The sequence below is a fragment of the Volvox carteri genome, assembly GCF_000143455.1.
Source record: "Volvox carteri f. nagariensis unplaced genomic scaffold VOLCAscaffold_43, whole genome shotgun sequence".
Lineage (NCBI taxonomy): Eukaryota > Viridiplantae > Chlorophyta > Chlorophyceae > Chlamydomonadales > Volvocaceae > Volvox > Volvox carteri.
The window spans coordinates 170,393-187,495 of NW_003307586.1; the positions used below are offsets into that span (position 1 = coordinate 170,393).

General features: G+C 52.3%; 1 protein-coding gene across 1 annotated transcript in view; it reads right to left on the bottom strand.

Annotated features, from left to right (window-relative positions):
- spl2 (splicing factor 3a, subunit 2) overlaps positions 1 to 17,103 on the bottom strand; it is a gene marked incomplete at its 3' end in the record, with an annotated part of 46,504 nt that overhangs the window by 12,594 nt on the left and 16,807 nt on the right. Inside the window, exon 6 of the mRNA XM_002954479.1 lies at positions 8,368 to 8,440. Coding sequence (XP_002954525.1) covers positions 8,368 to 8,440 — 73 coding nt within the window. The remainder of the gene's footprint in view (positions 1 to 8,367; positions 8,441 to 17,103) is intronic.

Consider the following 17,103-nt stretch of genomic DNA (forward strand, 5'->3'; position numbering starts at 1 on the left):
CTCAGAACAGAACCCAGTCCTTGACGGAGCGAATCCGTCCTGTAACCTGTTGGCCCTCGCCGCTATTACGCGCTAACATTTTGGGGTTACAGCCTTCGCTCTAGGCCGCTAATTTCCTACAATAGGTCCGATAGTTAGAAATTCCGAATTACAGAAGAAGGATTTAGAAGTCATCCAGTGGCAACTTTTCGTCGCGAGCTTGGACTCCAAGTTCCTGTTCGACCTTCACGGTCGTATGGAATTTACGCCTACACAGCTACAGCAATTGCGGGACCAGTTGATGTCGGCAGTTGCCTCTCTTACCCTGAGCAACCCCTCAGAGGATCCGGCTCCGGGCGCCCCGCCCCCTGCCGCGGGCCCCTCGGGCCATGTGAACAACTCTGGGGCCGGCGGGTCTCAACCTGCCCCCGGCAACCCGAATCCCCCAAATCCGGAACAAACCCCGAGCCCCGAGACAGCAGTGCTGCGTGAGCAGATCGCGGCCCTTGCTGCTGAACTCCGTGAACTGAAGCGGGCTCACCAGAACACCGTTCCCTTGAGAAACCCAGAGGTAACTAGGAACCCACCGAACCCCCACCCGAACGCCGGCTTCCGGCTGAAAGCCCCGAAAATTTCTGAACCGCAGTGGAAAGCCGGGCAGAGCGCTGAGAACTTCATCCGGTACTTCCGACTTTATTACGAGAACTGCCGGGAGACACCGCCGCCGTTCGTGGCCATGTTGGCTGCGCTCCAGAACCACCCGGAAGCTGCGGACTGGATAAACCAGTACGGTGAATCCTCGGACTCCCGACCCGAACGCCTGACGCTGGAAGCGCTGATCGAAGCCTTTAACGAGCGCTTCGTAGACTCGGTACGTTCAAGACCCCTAGAAAAAGCGCAGATGCTTTTAGATGGCAAAATTAGAATGGACGCTCAAAAGGGTGTGCCTGAATACGCCGCTAGATTTCGTGAGGCGGTTACGATCGCTAGAATGACGGACACCTCTACCATTTTGACGCTTTTCCGTCGCGGATTGATTTTGCCCTTAGTCGCTCCCTGCCGAGTGAACTATAGAGGAGCAGAATTTTACGACTTGAATGAATTAATAGAACATGCGATCGGAGAAGAAAAGAAATTGAAGGAAACTTCAAAGCGACCTTCACTTAATTATTCTTATGCCGATCGTACCCCTCGTCCGAAACAGACTCAGAAACGACCTCATGGTGTTAACACCTGGGTTGAAGTCGCAAAGAAACCTCGACCCCAACATCGGGTTAACGACGGTGCCGGCCCGTCTACGGTTGGACCGCCCCAGAACCGTGTTAACGACGGGGCTGGGCCCTCGAACGCCGGGCCGCCGCCGCGGCTGCCGCGACCGTTGCCTACGTCACAGGCGGTACCGCCGCCACCACCGGAGGACTTCGCGAAAAAGCGCAAGAATGACCTCACGGCGACTGAATGGGCCATATACAAGCGATACGGCCTCTGCACGAAGTGCGGTCGCCAGGGACACCTCGCCAAAACATGTGGGAAGTGAAGTGTTGCCCAGCTGCCTAGTGGCCAGCAGGCTAGGGTTGACCGAGTTGATGACGATTCGAAAATGGAAGGGCGTGTAGAAGCTCTAGACAACACATGCCCGCCAATGAGAATCGATCCGGCAATCATTGCGACTGTTGAAAACCGAATTAGACGTAAGATTACGTTTGACGCTTGTGCCAGTGACGATGGCTACACGGCCGTCTGTTAATCCTTTTGGATCAGAATCGCGTCAATTTCTGTCGCTCGATTGCTCCGGCCACACCTTATGGCTTAATCCGCCAGTTAGAAAGCTTTACGCTTATCTGAGATACTATCGACGTTGCAAAGAACATGATCCCAGTATGGCAGCTTGTACTTTAGTGCCTGAAAAGCCAGGGAAGTTTCGCACTTTCCTAGAAGGCATGACTTTGATTCGGACTTTTCCGAAGGGCACTCGACTGTACACAGCTTCCTACCCAGGATGTCCAGAACCTCCTCGACTGACAGAACCTTTGCAACTATGGTATGATTCCCCTTCCCCGGGACAGCGATTGGATCCGAGTTGCTGCTTGACAGAAAAAGATGCGTATTTAGACCTGTTCTCAGGAAGACTCAGTGAGACTGCAGTACGCATTCTTCCCGATTCAGGCGCAACGCATTGTTTCATCGCTAAGGCTTTGGCAGACCGTCTTGGATTAGCCTTAGAACCTTCACCATGCGCACCGGTACGGCTTGCTGATGCATCGTACGCGTCCGTCGTTGGTGAATGTAAAACCTCCCTTCGCATCGGAAGATTTCGAGCCGAAGTCCGTTTCCTCGTATTGCCGACGTCAACCACGTCCGCCGATGTTGTTTTGGGTCAGAATTTTCTGAGACGATACCGCGCCGAATTAAGACCCGCGGAAGGTTCCTTGAGATTGAAACGACCCACGGGACTCTCGGTTACGTTACGATCGGAGAATGCGCCATCTCCCGTAACGGTCTCTGATGCAACAGTCACGCTTCTTGAAAAACGACCTGAGACAATTAAGATCGTCTCGCCGAAGAGAATTTATCGAGATTTGAACGAAGCTGGCTGTCGATCGTTGCTTGTTGTCGTGAAGCAAACCGCATCCCTGCTCACAGACACACCAACGCTTAATGCTGTGGATCTGCCACCACACATTACTGAGAATGAATCCCTTGTGGAGATTATCAACGAATTTCCGAATGTTTTCGCACCGATTACAGAATTACCACCGGATAGAGGTGTCAACCACACTATCCCACTGGAACCGAATGCGCAACCGACTTTCCGACCCCAGTGGCGACTTTCGCCGTTAGAACGAGAGGAAGTAGAGAAGCAAGTCAAAGATTTGCTTGCGAAAGGATTTATCCGTCCTTCAACTTCGCCTTTCGGCGCTCCGATCCTCTTCGTGACTAAGAAAACCGGAGAGTTACGCATGTGCATCGATTACCGGGCTTTGAACAAGATTACCATCAAGAATCGATACCCCTTGCCCCGGATTGATGATACACTTGATCGTCTAGCTGGTGCATCGATTTTCACGGCCCTTGATTTAGCTTCTGGCTACCACCAGTTGCGGATTACTCCAGAAGATGTTCCTAAGACGGCTTTCACAACCCCTCTCGGACACTTCGAGTGGCTTGTATTGCCTTTCGGCCTATCGAACGCCCCCGCAACCTTCCAGAATTTGATGAATCGCATTTTTGCACCGTACTTGAACCGATTTGTTACGGTCTACTTGGATGACATTCTGATATTTTCCAAGACCCCAGAAGAACACGCACGCCATTTAAGGGTGGTGTTAAAGGTCCTTGAGGAAAATCAGTTACGTGTCAAGCTTTCCAAGTGCGATTTTTGGAAGGCCGAAGTCCACTATCTCGGACATGTCGTGAACGCAGATGGTATCCATATGGATCCCAAGAAGGTTGAGATCATTCGAAATTGGCCCTTGCCAAAGGACATCTCTGAACTTCGATCTTTCGTTGGCCTTGCGAACTATTTCCGTTGATTTATCGCAGGTTTTAGCTCCCTTGCTGCACCTCTGACAGATCTCTTCAGTGCGAAAAGATTACCAGATGAATGGCCTGAACAAGCCATACGAGCCTTTGAAACACTCAAAGCTCGACTATCGAGCGACGTTTTGTTGAATTACCCCGATTTTACGAAGCCTTTCGAAGTGATTTCAGATGCTTCGCTGAACGGAACTCGCGCAGTACTCCTGCAAAACAACCGACCGGTTGCTTTTACAAGTAAGAAATTTTCCCCTGCTGAACGGAACTACAGCACGGGTGAACAGGAGCTACTTGGGGTAATCAACGCCTTGAGAGAATGGCGATGCTACTTACAAAGTTCCATACCTTTTAATCTCGTCACAGACCACCATCCGCTGATCTTTCTTAAGACTAAGTCGAACTTAAGCCGCAGACAAGCCCGTTGGCTTGAGTTCCTGGCTCAATTTGATTTTGAGTGGATTTACCGACCAGGACGATTGAACGTGGTCGCCGACGCTTTGTCACGCCATCCCTCCTTGGCATCTCTAGTGGTATTCAATGCGGTTACCACACGTCGCCCTCACGGACGTACGCTGGACCCACTCATCCAACGTATTGCCGATGCTACAAAGAGAGACGCTTATTTCCAGAACCCAGATCATACTCGTTTCTTTCTGACGAATCCTCTCGGATTCTTTCAGATAGAAAGGGGGGAGTACCGCATCGTGGTGCCCAACGACCCCGCCTTGAAACGAGAGATTGTTGAACGAAGCCACACGGACATCTTGTCAGGACACCCTGGACGAGATCGAACCATTGATTTGGTTAAACGAAATTTCTGGTGGCCTACGTTGAAAGCTGACGTTGCAGACTTTGTCGCATGTTGCGAATCTCTGCCAACGGAATAAAGCTTCATCAGGCAAACCGCTAGGTCTATCTCGACCTCTGCCGATTCCTGAAAGACCCTGGAGCACCGTCTCAGTGGACTTTGTACTCGGATTGCCCTCGACTAGAAAAGGTTGCAACTCCCTTGTGGTATTTGTAGACCGACTGACTAAGATGGTGCATGTACGACCATGCAAGAAAGAAATAGATGCAGAAGAAACTGCAGATTTATTCTTTGACACCGTGGTACGGCTTCACGGTTTACCAGATACCATCGTCTCAGATCGTGACACCAAGTTTACTGGTGCTTTCTGGACCTCTCTCATGAAGAGGCTAGAGGTGAAGCAGGCGATGAGTACTGCTTTCCATCCTCAGACTGATGGTCAGACATAACGAGTTAACCGCGTCCTTGGAGACATGTTGAGAAACTACTGTGATCCGGAACCTTCACAGTGGGAGATATATCTCGGACCGGCCGAATTTGCGATTAATAACTCGAAGAATCGTTCGACAGGAGTTAGTCCATTCTTCCTGAATTATGGCTATCATCCTAAGACCCCTGTACAACTCGAACTCGGTGACACAGTTCCCTTTGCCAAAGGTTACGTTGATACGTATGCCAAGAGACTTGCTGCTGCTAAATCTGCTTTGATGGCTGCGCAAGATCGAATGACTAAGCAAGAGAATAAAGGACGACGTGATGTGTCGTTTACTGAAGGACAACAAGTCTTACTCAGTACGAAGAACTTAACCCTCCAGAAAGGTTCGAAGAAACTGATGCCTAAATGGATTGGACCTTTCACGATTGAGAAGATGATCAATCCTGCTGCCGCTAGATTGACTCTTCCAGAGGACTATCGTTTCCATAACGTATTCCATGTATCATTGATACGGCCTTATCGATCTGATGGCACCGTACAACCACCTCGACCTACAGTCAGAATTGAACCTGAAGGTTCTACCTCTGTATGGACACCTGAACGCATTCTAGATCATGATCAACGGAAACTCCGAAACCGAACCTTGACACGATATCTCGTGAAATGGATTGGTCATGGACATGAGAATAACAGTTGGATTGAAGAACCTGCTTTCCCCGACAGATCTCTTATTGATGCCTATTGGACTGCGCGCCGTGTGGACGCAGGCGTCTAGAAAGGGGGGCAGGTGTTGTAGTGCGTTAGAGCGTTACAGAACTTAATCGCTGCGTGATTAAGGCATGGCTTGATAAGACTGAGCTACGAACAGTCTACGAATATCTTAGAGTTCAGACGTGCTTCCTTTCCAAGGAGTGACACGCACTTGAGATACCTACAGACTCATCGGTTCGAGCAACCAATGTAGATCTGAAGAGACGTCGTACAATAGAAGTTGTTACGGCCTCCTAAGCAACGAGTATTTATACTCGGGAGGAAGCCTGGGATGAGACATCAATCAAACCAACAATACACCGGTGAGGGAGATACCAGAAGCCTGACGCTCCTTACTCAGAACAGAACCCAGTCCTTGACGGAGCGAATCCGTCCTGTAACCTGTCGGCCCTCACCGCTATTACGCGCTAACAGACTCTCGCTTCACAAGCAATTTCTGGAAGGAAACATTTCGCCTGTTGGGCACCCACCTCTATATGAGCACAGCCTTTCACCCGCAAACAGACGGGCAAACGGAACGCATGAATCGCGTTCTGGAAGAGACACTCAGGCACTACATATCACCCACTCAAGATGATTGGGATGAGCATTTGCCACTGATTGAGTTTCCATAAATAACTCGAAACAGAAGGCAACGGGGACAACTCCGTTTTCCCTGAATGGTGTTCGACAACCACGTGTTCCGGTTGACCTTCACCTAAAAACCAAGGTGCCTGCCGCTCAGAAGCAAGAAGCAATGCTTCGCGAGCGTATAAGCAAAGCTAAAAAGTGTCTCTTGGCTGCGCAGCAAGTCCAAAAATACGACGCCGACATGCATAGGCGTCCAGTGTTACGAGGTTGGGCAGAAAGTGCTGTTAAGTACCAAAAATATTACATTAAAAACCCCTGGAACCAAGAAGCTGATGCCCAAGTTCATCGGCCCATACACGGTTGTCGCTCGCGTGGGCGAAGCTGCGGTAAAACTGGACTTACCGGCGGCCTCCCGCCTACACCCGGTCTTCCACGGTCTTCCCGGAATCCCTTCGCCAGTCTACCCCCTTGGCTGAATCCATCGACGAATATGAACGCAAACTTGCGTCTAAGAAGCACCCTCAAGCCCCGGAAAAACCTAAGGGACGGAAATCTTCTAAGAAGAAGTGACGCTCCCGGGACGGTTCGCTTCAGAGGGGGGAGACTGTAGCAAGCTACATTTCCCTTAGAATATTTTAACGATTTCTTTTAACAATAACTGTTAATTCGTTAACGATTCGACTCAAGTTTCGTACATGTTACGAGCTTCGTCGTATGTATCGAACATGGCGGTTGTCCGTAAGCGAACCTAACGGGCTGGGGCCCCGGGCCCCACGAACATTATCCTAGTACGGCAAGACCGTAGTAGGGAACCTCCGGCAGGTAGGCCGAGATATAAGCTACCCGGGCGGCCGCCCGCGGGGTGCTCTGGCCAGACACTGATGTATCACATTACTAGGTGTTCTGAGTTCAAGACTCCGCTGCCGCCGTCTCTAATTGTTTCGTACGCGTCTGTGTATGCTAGTGCTTGCCGCTGGGTTGGACTTCTTCCTGCCTCGGTAAGGACCGTCAACTCTACGCTTCCGCAAAGCCAGTCGTCCCGTCAGGTGAGCGACTGCTACACAGGGCGATGGAGGTAACCAGGTCTGGCATACTGAGGGCTTCCAGGCGGAAACGGAACGGCTGCCAGCTGCAGGCCCCGCCCCAGCTGCAGGCCCCGCCCCAGCTGCAGGCCCCGCCCCAGCTGCAGGCCCTGCCCCAGCTGCAGGCCCCGCCCCAGCTGCAGGCCCCGCCCCAGCTGCAGGCCCCGCCCCAGCTGCAGGCCCCGCCCCAGCTGCAGGCCCCGCCCCAGCTGCAGGCCCCGCCCCAGCTGCGGGCCCCGCCCCAGCTGCAGGCCCCGCCCCAGCTGCAGGCCCCGCCCCAGCTGCAGGCCCCGCCCCAGCTGCAGGCCCCGCCCCGGAGGCAGGCAACACCCCAGCTGCAGGCCCCACCCCAGCTGCAGGCCCCGCCACCGCCACCACCCTGGCTGCTGCAGCCGCCACCACTTAGCCCGCAGCTGGGCCCCTCAGTGGCGGCAGCAGCTCAAATAGTCCCATGGATACCAGCTCAACAAGGGTTAGGGACACAGGCCGGCCCCACGGTGGTGAAAGAGGGAACCACAACCCACAGGGAGTGTGACACCACACTGGCAGCGCCACAGGAGCAAGAGCCACCAGCAGCCATAGTCAATACAGCCCCCACCTTCCTGTTCATTGCAGGTAGGGTGGAGCCAGGTGGCAGGCAACGGGCAACCGGGGGCAAAGCTAGGCAGCAGAAGTGCCCTCAGACGAACCAGGATCCTACATCCTCAAAGCGGAAGCGGCAGCGGCTGGAGCACCTAACTGCAGAGGAGCATGCCGAGTGGAACAAGGCCCAGACCTGCAAGGCCCTGGAGGCCCGAAAGAGAAATGTGGAGGTACGGAGGGCACAGAGGGCAGCAGAGGAGGCTGGAGAGAAGCTAACAACGCAGCTGCAAACTGGCAGCCAGGCCCAGCCCTCCGACGGCAACACAGGTCCCAAGCCTGCAACTGCAGCTGGCAGCCGGAGACCCGTCCCCCAGTGACCCCTGCAGCCAGCGAGCAGCCGCCGTGCAATGCCAGCAACACCTGAGCACCCACAGCCCAGCATCAACACAGGGGGATGATGAGGAGGATGAATACATCCCTACCGCCATGGAGGCGGAACACTCCGACTAAATGCCAAGTAGGGGGACCAGGAGAAGTCAGCAGCAAAATGCTGTGCAAGGCCATCCACTCCAGATCGCCACCTTTTTGCACGGGACTTGCACCAAGCCACAATGCGGGTGCATACCCAAGGTTGGCGGGTGGCGACACACTCGTGGTCTGGCTCGACACACACAGCTGGGGTACTGATCCTCCTCCGGCAGGGCCTTGCAGCAGCCCTGGAGCCTCCACCGAACACAACCCATCAAGCATGTATGCAGGGCCGGTTCACAGAGTGTGTGCTCCGTTGGGGAGCCCACCGCCTGCACATCTGCAATGTCTACCTCCCCACGGGCTCCTCAACAGTGGCAGCAGATGCACGACACTTTTTGTTCAGCAATGTCCTGGCTGCCACTTCAACGAAAGCTGCCGCTCCAGACAGCGATACAACTCTCATTTGGGCGGGCGACTTCAACTTTGTAGAGAACCCGGAACTGGATTCCTCAGCGGGCCCAGAGGGCCGAGGGGGAGACGGACCGATAGCCGACATGAGGAGACAGGCGGGCCCCACCATGGTCGACACCCACCACCACCTCCACCCCAAGCGCCGAGACTTCACCCACCTATACTGTGCACCCACCCCGGGGGGGTCCCGTCTCGACCGCATATACATAGGGTTGCAGGCGCATTAGAAATTACAAATAATATTACAATTAAACTAATTAGAATTCTAATGAGAACGTTAGAAGACCCCTTGAGAACAGATTAGAACGTTCTAATGTCGTACACCCATTAGAATGGCTATTCAGACCGCCTCCGCAGCCTGCAACGGCACATTTTTCTAGGAAATAGGGGGGTCCTTGTGAAGCAGCTGCCCGCGTTTCCAAAGCACGTATGGTGTTGGATTGTAAGGTGCCCAAGTACGTTTGCGAGGAAGAGAATGTGGCCAGGCTGGAGAGGAAAGTGCAGTGGCATATTGGAATGTGAGATTAGCGTAAGCGAGTTACAGGGCGTTTGGTGCACGGGCGAATTTACGTGCATACCTTTCACCGTAGCATCAGTCCTCAGTTCACTTCTTGGAACGAACATCAGCATAGGTCCAAGCCCTCTCGCTTGGAGGGATATGCAAACAAACATCCTGATAGGGGTAAACTCGCACACTACCGAGCATTCAACCGAGCACACGCATGCTTAGTTGAATGGTGAGATGCGACCCCCCCTTCATTTCGTGCTCGGCAAGCCTGCCACCGCGTACCGGATATGTTGGCGATGTTACAGAGACGCTGCACCTTGGTTTCTGTGCGCAATGCGTACGATGCTCGACCCCGCCGACCAAAACTACACGTGCCCAACTGAAGACATTTCCGGTGGTTGTGCAGCAGCTCTTGAGGCTGTTGCTGGCTGAAATCCATCCTGAGCTGTTGCAACACGGCTAACGCGGGCACGTCCCTATGCACAGCAAATAGCTGTTCCAAGCCAACAGCGGCGTCCATGTCACCGACAAGGCTCTAAACGTCTTATCTGTTCTTATGTTTAATTAAGTTTATGTATTTTATACTTTGCGCAACTTTGTAATTTGACTTTACTCTGAACAAGGTTCTGTATGCGCTGCGCTGCAGAAAGCAGGCGCCTTTTGGCTTGCACACAACTGCCTCTTCGCCAGACGCTTCCTCTTCCCGCGGCAGTTTCACGAGCCCAGTGTTGCAAGCTACGACGTAGGCTTTCGGTGCTTTCAGTTACTGCAAAGCAGCCACGCAATAGACTAGGCTGCATGCCGCGTGCGACTATGGCCATCGTGCCCACCTGCGCAACGCGTCGTCCTTTTCCGCCAAGAAAATTTATATACACTTGTACAGGCGCATTTTGAGAATCGCACGCGCGCATCCGCGCGGTAAAATTCGCGCCTGGCCTTCGCGTCTTGTACGGATGTTTTATTCGGCACAGTACGACCGGACACATTTGTGCGAGGGGCTGCTTAAAAATGCCTGATGCTGATGCTGGGCCATCAAAACCACCAGTTTCGAATACTCCTAAAGCAACATACACTTATGGCAACAAGGAGCTAGACGCTCCAGCCTACGCGGAAGCCCTGAAGAGTGCAAAAGCAAGAGGCAGTGCTTCCTGGTGGTCGTTTTTCACCGTGATCTTGACAGAAAGAGTCGTGAAGCTGAAGTGCACCATTTGCGGCGAGGAGCTGGGTGCCAAAAATCCGTCTGCAACAGCTCCCAACCATCTTAAGAAGCACTCGCAACCGGCTGGGCAAGGAGCGTGCAGAGAAGCTGATTTACATCCGACAGAACCGGAAGGCCTTGCAGATGGAGCAGGGTGGGAAGGATGAGGAGGTGCTGATGCAGCTGCTGGAGGGGCTGGACGTGCAGGGGGAGTGAAGGAAGGGGCCGTGGAAGCCTTGGGGCAATTTGCATGAGTTGATGAGGATTTTGCTAGAAGTTTTGGGGCGACAGGTTTGGCATGTCCGGACTGTGTGTTGGGTGTTGCTTTGCAGACAATTAGGACTGGACTCTTGGTTCAGGTACCAAAGATGTTGGGAAGGCGTACACAGAGACAGTTTAAGACAGTCTAAGACAGATTAAAGGCGAAATTAGTGACCCAGAGGTCACTTCGACCGGGGGTTTGGCTGAGAAGTCCTGCTTACGGGTGTCGTAGCCCCGTAAAAACCGTTAAAAACACCTGGGTTAGCATCTGCCGTAACCATGGTGAAACTCCGAAGTGAAAAGTCCCCCTCCCTGAGAAGTTACCCCAGGTCTTCTAATATTATTTCTAACCTTCTAATTAGAAATAATATTAGAATTAGTAGAGAACGCCTGCCATTCTAATAAATTTCTGCAACCCATATGATATACATCAACCAGCCCAAGCTGACCTACATCTGCCACACGTTCGTCACCTTCCACACACCGTCAGACCACAGGATTGTGACACTGCACCTACTACCGTGCCAGAGTGAGGAGCGGAGCCCAGGTGTCCGCCGAGTCCGCCTTGCCTTCACAGCACACGAGGACCTTTCGTCCAGCATGGACACGTGGATCCGCAGCCAATGCAAGGAGGCACCATCTGCCGAGGACAATCCAGCTGGCCTGATCGCCTGGTGGCCAGGCTTCAAGCGCCGCCTTGCCACCCTGGCCCATCGACTCAACAAGGCACTCACCAACAACCTAACTTGCAAACACCAGCTCTGCAGGAGTGCTTGCGCAATAATGTAACAGTACCGTCCGCCGCGTCAACCAAGTGAGTGCAACACAGCCAAACATGACATCGCTGATACGCACACCTAATGGCCAGCCGCCAAGTGCGTTGCATAAACTTTACCAAGGTATATTGAAACGATAACAATAATTGCAAACAACCAAAGCATGTCCAACGGGTCATCGTATAGACCACATATGTGCTCGTGCGATGCAAAGCAAACTGAATCTAAAATATTACGGAAATATTACGGGGGCCCCATAACCATTTAACCAGCCTCTAAACACATAGGTGATGTCCCCAGTCTAAAACCATGGCGCTGTTACACAAGACATAGAGAATGCGATTGTTACAGTGGACCCCTAACGGGTCGAGTGCAGCGCCCCTAGGAACGCCTCCCGCACGACACTGTGGGCCTTATTCAAAAAGAACTCGGCCAGGCCGTACTAACTTCACTGGACACAAGGCCTCAGTTAGTACGCTTATACAGAAAAAGTGAGGCTCCGACGCGAGCCCTCAGACCTCGTCATTGTATATCGGTAAGCGGCAAACAACCATGTCTGCGTCGTTGACTTATAAAAAAGGGTGGTTGTGAGGTACTTGTTCCCAACGTTTTGGCAAGTAATCCCGTGCCGCAAAAGCAGTTAAACGGGCCCAAAAGTCAGAGATAACATCGTAAGTAATGCGGTTAAGCGTTGACGTTGATACAGCCATGTTGGCATGAAGACCTTCCCTAAACAACAAACGGCAACCGAGATTGAGTGAGCTGATGGCCGCGAGGCATACAATGTCCCACACACACGCACAAACCGAGGTCGGTGGAATGCCCAACCACAAATTAGCCCAGTTAAAAAGGTCTGGAAACTCTAGTCGAATCTGCAGCGCCTCACGAAGAGCCAACGCGACAGTACAGTCCCAGAAATCATGCCGACGATCCCCCACAAACCATGCGCACATCACAGGGACACAAAGCAGCAGGACGCCTCTTTGACGTTGCGCCCAATGAACATAGAGGCGAATGAGAGTTGGGATAGATTGCACGAAAGTGTGGGATTGCCGCAGGGGCCCTATGCCCAAGGCAACAAGGCGACGGCAAAAGATTTCGGGTTGCACCAAGCAGTAATATATACAGGGTTAAGGAGGCATATGTCTTAACTGTCCTTCGGAACTAACACTAAGGCTGGCGAAAGTCAGGCCGTGGCCGTCAAGCCTAAACGTCATTGAGGGGAGCGAATTAATCCGTAGTACTCATATTTGTAATGCAAAGCTTCAGATTCGAATAAGACGTTGTTTTGTTAAGACGGACAAGTATCTTTTGGTCAGCATCAGTAGGTTCTACATTGAGGTTGGCCAGTGAAGTAACGGCTGGAGTGACGAAACTTGTCCAAGTGCTAACGCTCTTCCCGCAAAGTACAGTCCGTAGCAGCGGATCGAGGGCCGACAGGCAAATTGGTCTGCTGAAGTAATGAAGTGTCCTGTGCGGCAATCAGCCCTTTGTGCTGACGTATCTGTTCATGCTTGTCAACAGCGGATGTCTTCCAGTTACCGTTCTGTTCCTGCCCAAGCACGGGATGTTTCATATTCGGCAAGTAAACCTCCCACCCGGAAGAGTACCAGGGGTGAGCGTGATCTTTGTTAGACATAACGAAGCCCTGCTTATCTGCGTAATTTGTGGCTGGCATTTCGGGAGTCGCACTCTGCTTTGCTGGGCATATTGGGACATTTTCAGCTTAGAGCTTTGTCAGCCAGCTATGACCAACTAGCCGTAAAATATAAGTTCCGTTAACTTCGGCCTCTATCGGATGCGTCTTTGGTTGCACGGTGTATTCTCGCTCTGTAGACGGAAGGCTTCTCGGCAGTACGGCCCATGTTATTAACAAGACCTCAGGAGGACTCCATCAAGCGCTGCTGGGGACTGCTGGCCTACCTGTTTCCGTTGTTATGAAGGCGGTGGTAGGTCCGTGTTCAGTTTCTCGATGTCGTCCATTCCCTTACAGGTCATGTACGTGGTTTATGTTGAATTTCTTTGGTTTTCGTTGCCTTTTGCCACAGGAAGGTGATGTTCCAGCATCGGGGTGTGGTGCTGGGGGAGGCAATGTCAGCGGCCGCAGGGGTCATTGCCAGGGTGGTGGTGACGGAAATGGATGGCATGATCCGTATTCGCCGTTACGGTCTCTTGGAGATCATGCCATGCGCTGGTGGACATTCTCGTTTGCGGCGGTCAATATTGGTAAGATCTGGGGAAATGTGGGGGATTTAGTAAGGACTGACTCTCCATACGAGAATGCATTTCCGTGCACTCGGTTGCAGCCGCTCAAAAGAGGTGAGGCAAGGCGGTTTGCCTGCAGCCTGCTGGGATTTTAACTGCGCACATATACGTAAAGATAAAGTATCTATATTTTCACTTCCTGGGAGAACGCATGATGGTAGCAGGATTTGTAAGGGCAACTATGCGATTAGCGATGCAGTGCTGACAAACCAGTGAATCCATGCCCCAGTTGGTGGCTTGTCAATTGCTTTGTTGACGGGCAATCTGGAGCAATTGCAGCTGGGATGGGCGGTCGGCGGTCTGCTTGTGATCAGTGGTGCCACCATGAGCGATGCGGACAGCACTTTGGGAGCCCTCGGGGTCAAGCTTGCTTGGGGTGAGTACTGAAGGCCAGACGAGCTTATTGGGAAGGAGCGCACGTTTGAGTCTTATAACTCTTAACAAAAGAATACTTGGTTGTAGACTTCTCAATGGCAATGAAATAAAGACGACCGGATGCACATTGTCTCACGGTGCTGCTATGTAAGCGTGGCCTTTATGGCCGTACCTTTTTTGCTGGTAAATAGCTGTAACGAACTCAACGACTTAGTTACTTAGCTGTATGTGACAATGTATTGCGAATGACCTTCACCACTTATACGTCCTTAACAGGTATTTGCGCCCTGCTAGCCTTTAAACAGCTGGTGAGCGGATGGCAACCCCTGCGACTCCTACAGTGGATTAGATTTGATGCAAGTGGCCTGACAGCTCTGACCATGTGCTTGGGCTACATGTTCACAGACATGTCGGCTTTTGGGGAGATCACGCTTCCAACGAATCCCGGCAGCATGTTTCATGTAAGGGATGTAGCATGCCGCAGCAGAGTGTGGCAAGCATGGGGTTACGGTCAAGCCCAGATGCGTTGCTGATCCGAAGCTGGTTTTCTGGTATTGCATGGTGTCTTTTAATCACGAGCCGTCATCTTAGCTCGCGGCCCTGGCTGAGCACCTGTGAGTGCATAACTTAAGTTGGTCTTAAAGCGCAGCAGTTGTCAAAAGGGGGAAGTTGAAGTTCTATATCTTCGGCTAAGCCCGCTGCAGCTCGGCTACGAAAGGGATCAGCCATGTATGCGCACAAGGCAACCTACTAACCCTAAGCTGGACTTTTCCCGTCACGCTAGCGGTTTAGCTCGTCACCACAGGAAAGGTCTATCGGCATTCTATAGCTCCGCTTGTCGTCTAGGTGAGCAAATCTGGAAATGGTATGGTGGTAGAATGTGGGAATGGTGTTTACTCTCGTGCCGGTCCACTTTTAAGACGAGTTTTTTTCCACTTTGCTGTTTGCCTGCATACAGCGGTTTCCGTCATGACGACAATCCGCACTGGTTTAGTTGCGAGTATCTGTAGGGCACATCTGGATTTGGAACGTGACTGGGCTGGAAGCGGCTTTTGTTTTACTGCTCTACATCCGCAGTTTCACAGCATCAGCACTAGTTGCATAAGGCATGGATGGCTTGGTCACTCCTTGAGAATCGGCATATGTGGGTTTGTATATCGCTCCTTAAAATTCGGATGTGCGTATTTTATGCACATGTCATTCCCGTTGGTTGCATATGTATGGGTAAGTGCACAATTGTACGGTGATGATGCACAAACGTGCATGTTCTGTAATGCAAACGGAATATATGCTAGCAATGGGTGCTTCATGGCGAAGACGTTTGGCGAAGCTGCCTTGACGGGAGACCGTTCGCGGTGTTTCTCCGTCGCTTGGGTGAACCTCACTCGTGCAAAAGCCGCAAGCGTACGGCAGATCCAAAGGACCGCTTGAACGTCATAATACGGCGTTTATGCTAGCTGAGGTCTTGGACAGGCTCAGGAGGCGGAGTGATGCGAGTAACCTTGCGGAGGGGCCCTTCGAGGCATGCCTTAAGGACGGAGCGGTGCAGCTTCAGATACCTTTCATGCGACAAATTGTAGGAGCTGCCAGACCAACACATCACCTCCTGTTTGCCGAACTGTCGCAGCTACCTCTACATTACCAGGTTTTCAAGCAGGTGGTGAGGTTTTGGAACCGTATCCGTTTACAGAGTGAGTCTGTGGCACACCAAGTTTTGCGACAGGAGGTCGCGGAGTCCCTCTCCAATCCCGAAGGGGCCGGATGGGGGACACTACTCCTCCGTTTTCTATGTTTTCTGGGGCACGACGTATGGAAAGAGGCCCCGCAAGGGCTACACGAGGTAGATGAACGAGTGGAGTGGCTGATGAAAAGGCCATTGACAGAAGTGTGGTATTGGAGCTCAAGGACCGATTGATGAGTGGTTGGAAGCATACGCGTTTAGATGTCCAGCCAGATGTGTACCCGTCAGACGGCAAGCAACCAGGAATTCACATGGCGAAGTATAAGCATTGGATGGGTCTGGCGGCCGAACAAGCGGGCAGGAAGGAGGTGCTCCCACATATCAAAATGTTTATCCCGCATTCAGCGAATCGCAAGCTTATGCAGTTTAGGCTTTGCTGTTTGGCATTGGCGGCTAACAGAGCGCGTAAGGGACGGCGTTATATACCTAGGGCGGAGCGAGTATGCTGCGGCACTGGTAGCCATATTGAGGATGAGAAACACATTTTGCTGGACTGTCCGGTGTACGGCAAAATCAGATCTCATATATATTTCCCACGCTTCGAGCACATGAAGGACGCTATGAAGTGGGAACCAGAGGTCGGCAAATCGGTTTCTACGGCTGCGGGAGGGCATAATTTCGGTCAATAAACCTAAAAAAAAATTTGGCGCCTTCCGGCGCCAAAAGAGACAGCATTTCAGGGCTCCACGTCCCGTACACATTGCAGGGGGGGCAAGGGTTCGTTGCCAAGCAAGTTCTTGCGCCATGAAGTTAGCATCGCCCCCGAGCTATTCATCGCCGACCGCATGCGGTTGAAGCGCGGGGCGTGAAGGATATTCTCGATCTTATCGGTGATATGCGTGTAAGGTGCATCCTAGTGGAGGACTTGTACTTGGCCATCGCCCCCTTCAACATTGCATCCTCCTTCTTCAAGGACCCGACATACTCAGCTTCACAAAAAGACCTTCGTTGAACTTAAGCCGGTGATGTTTGGTACTTTAAGCCAGTCCATGTATTCACAGATCGTTGGGAAGTGAGTGAAAGGCATGGCTTGGTACAGGACCATGTATGCGCCACAAAACAGAGCCAACAAGGGATTGTCGGCAACCTCGGTCATGGCCAGGTGCTTGTCAGTTTGCTGTTGCTGCTGATCCTGCGTGTACTGGACTACAGCCGCTTTGTGGGAGTAGGAGGCCTCGTGCCGGGTGTAAGCTGAGCGATCCCAGTTCGTGCGGGAAATGGTGGCGTTACTCTCCTTATGTGTGTCGCAAAAAAACAGATGACCGTCGTCGA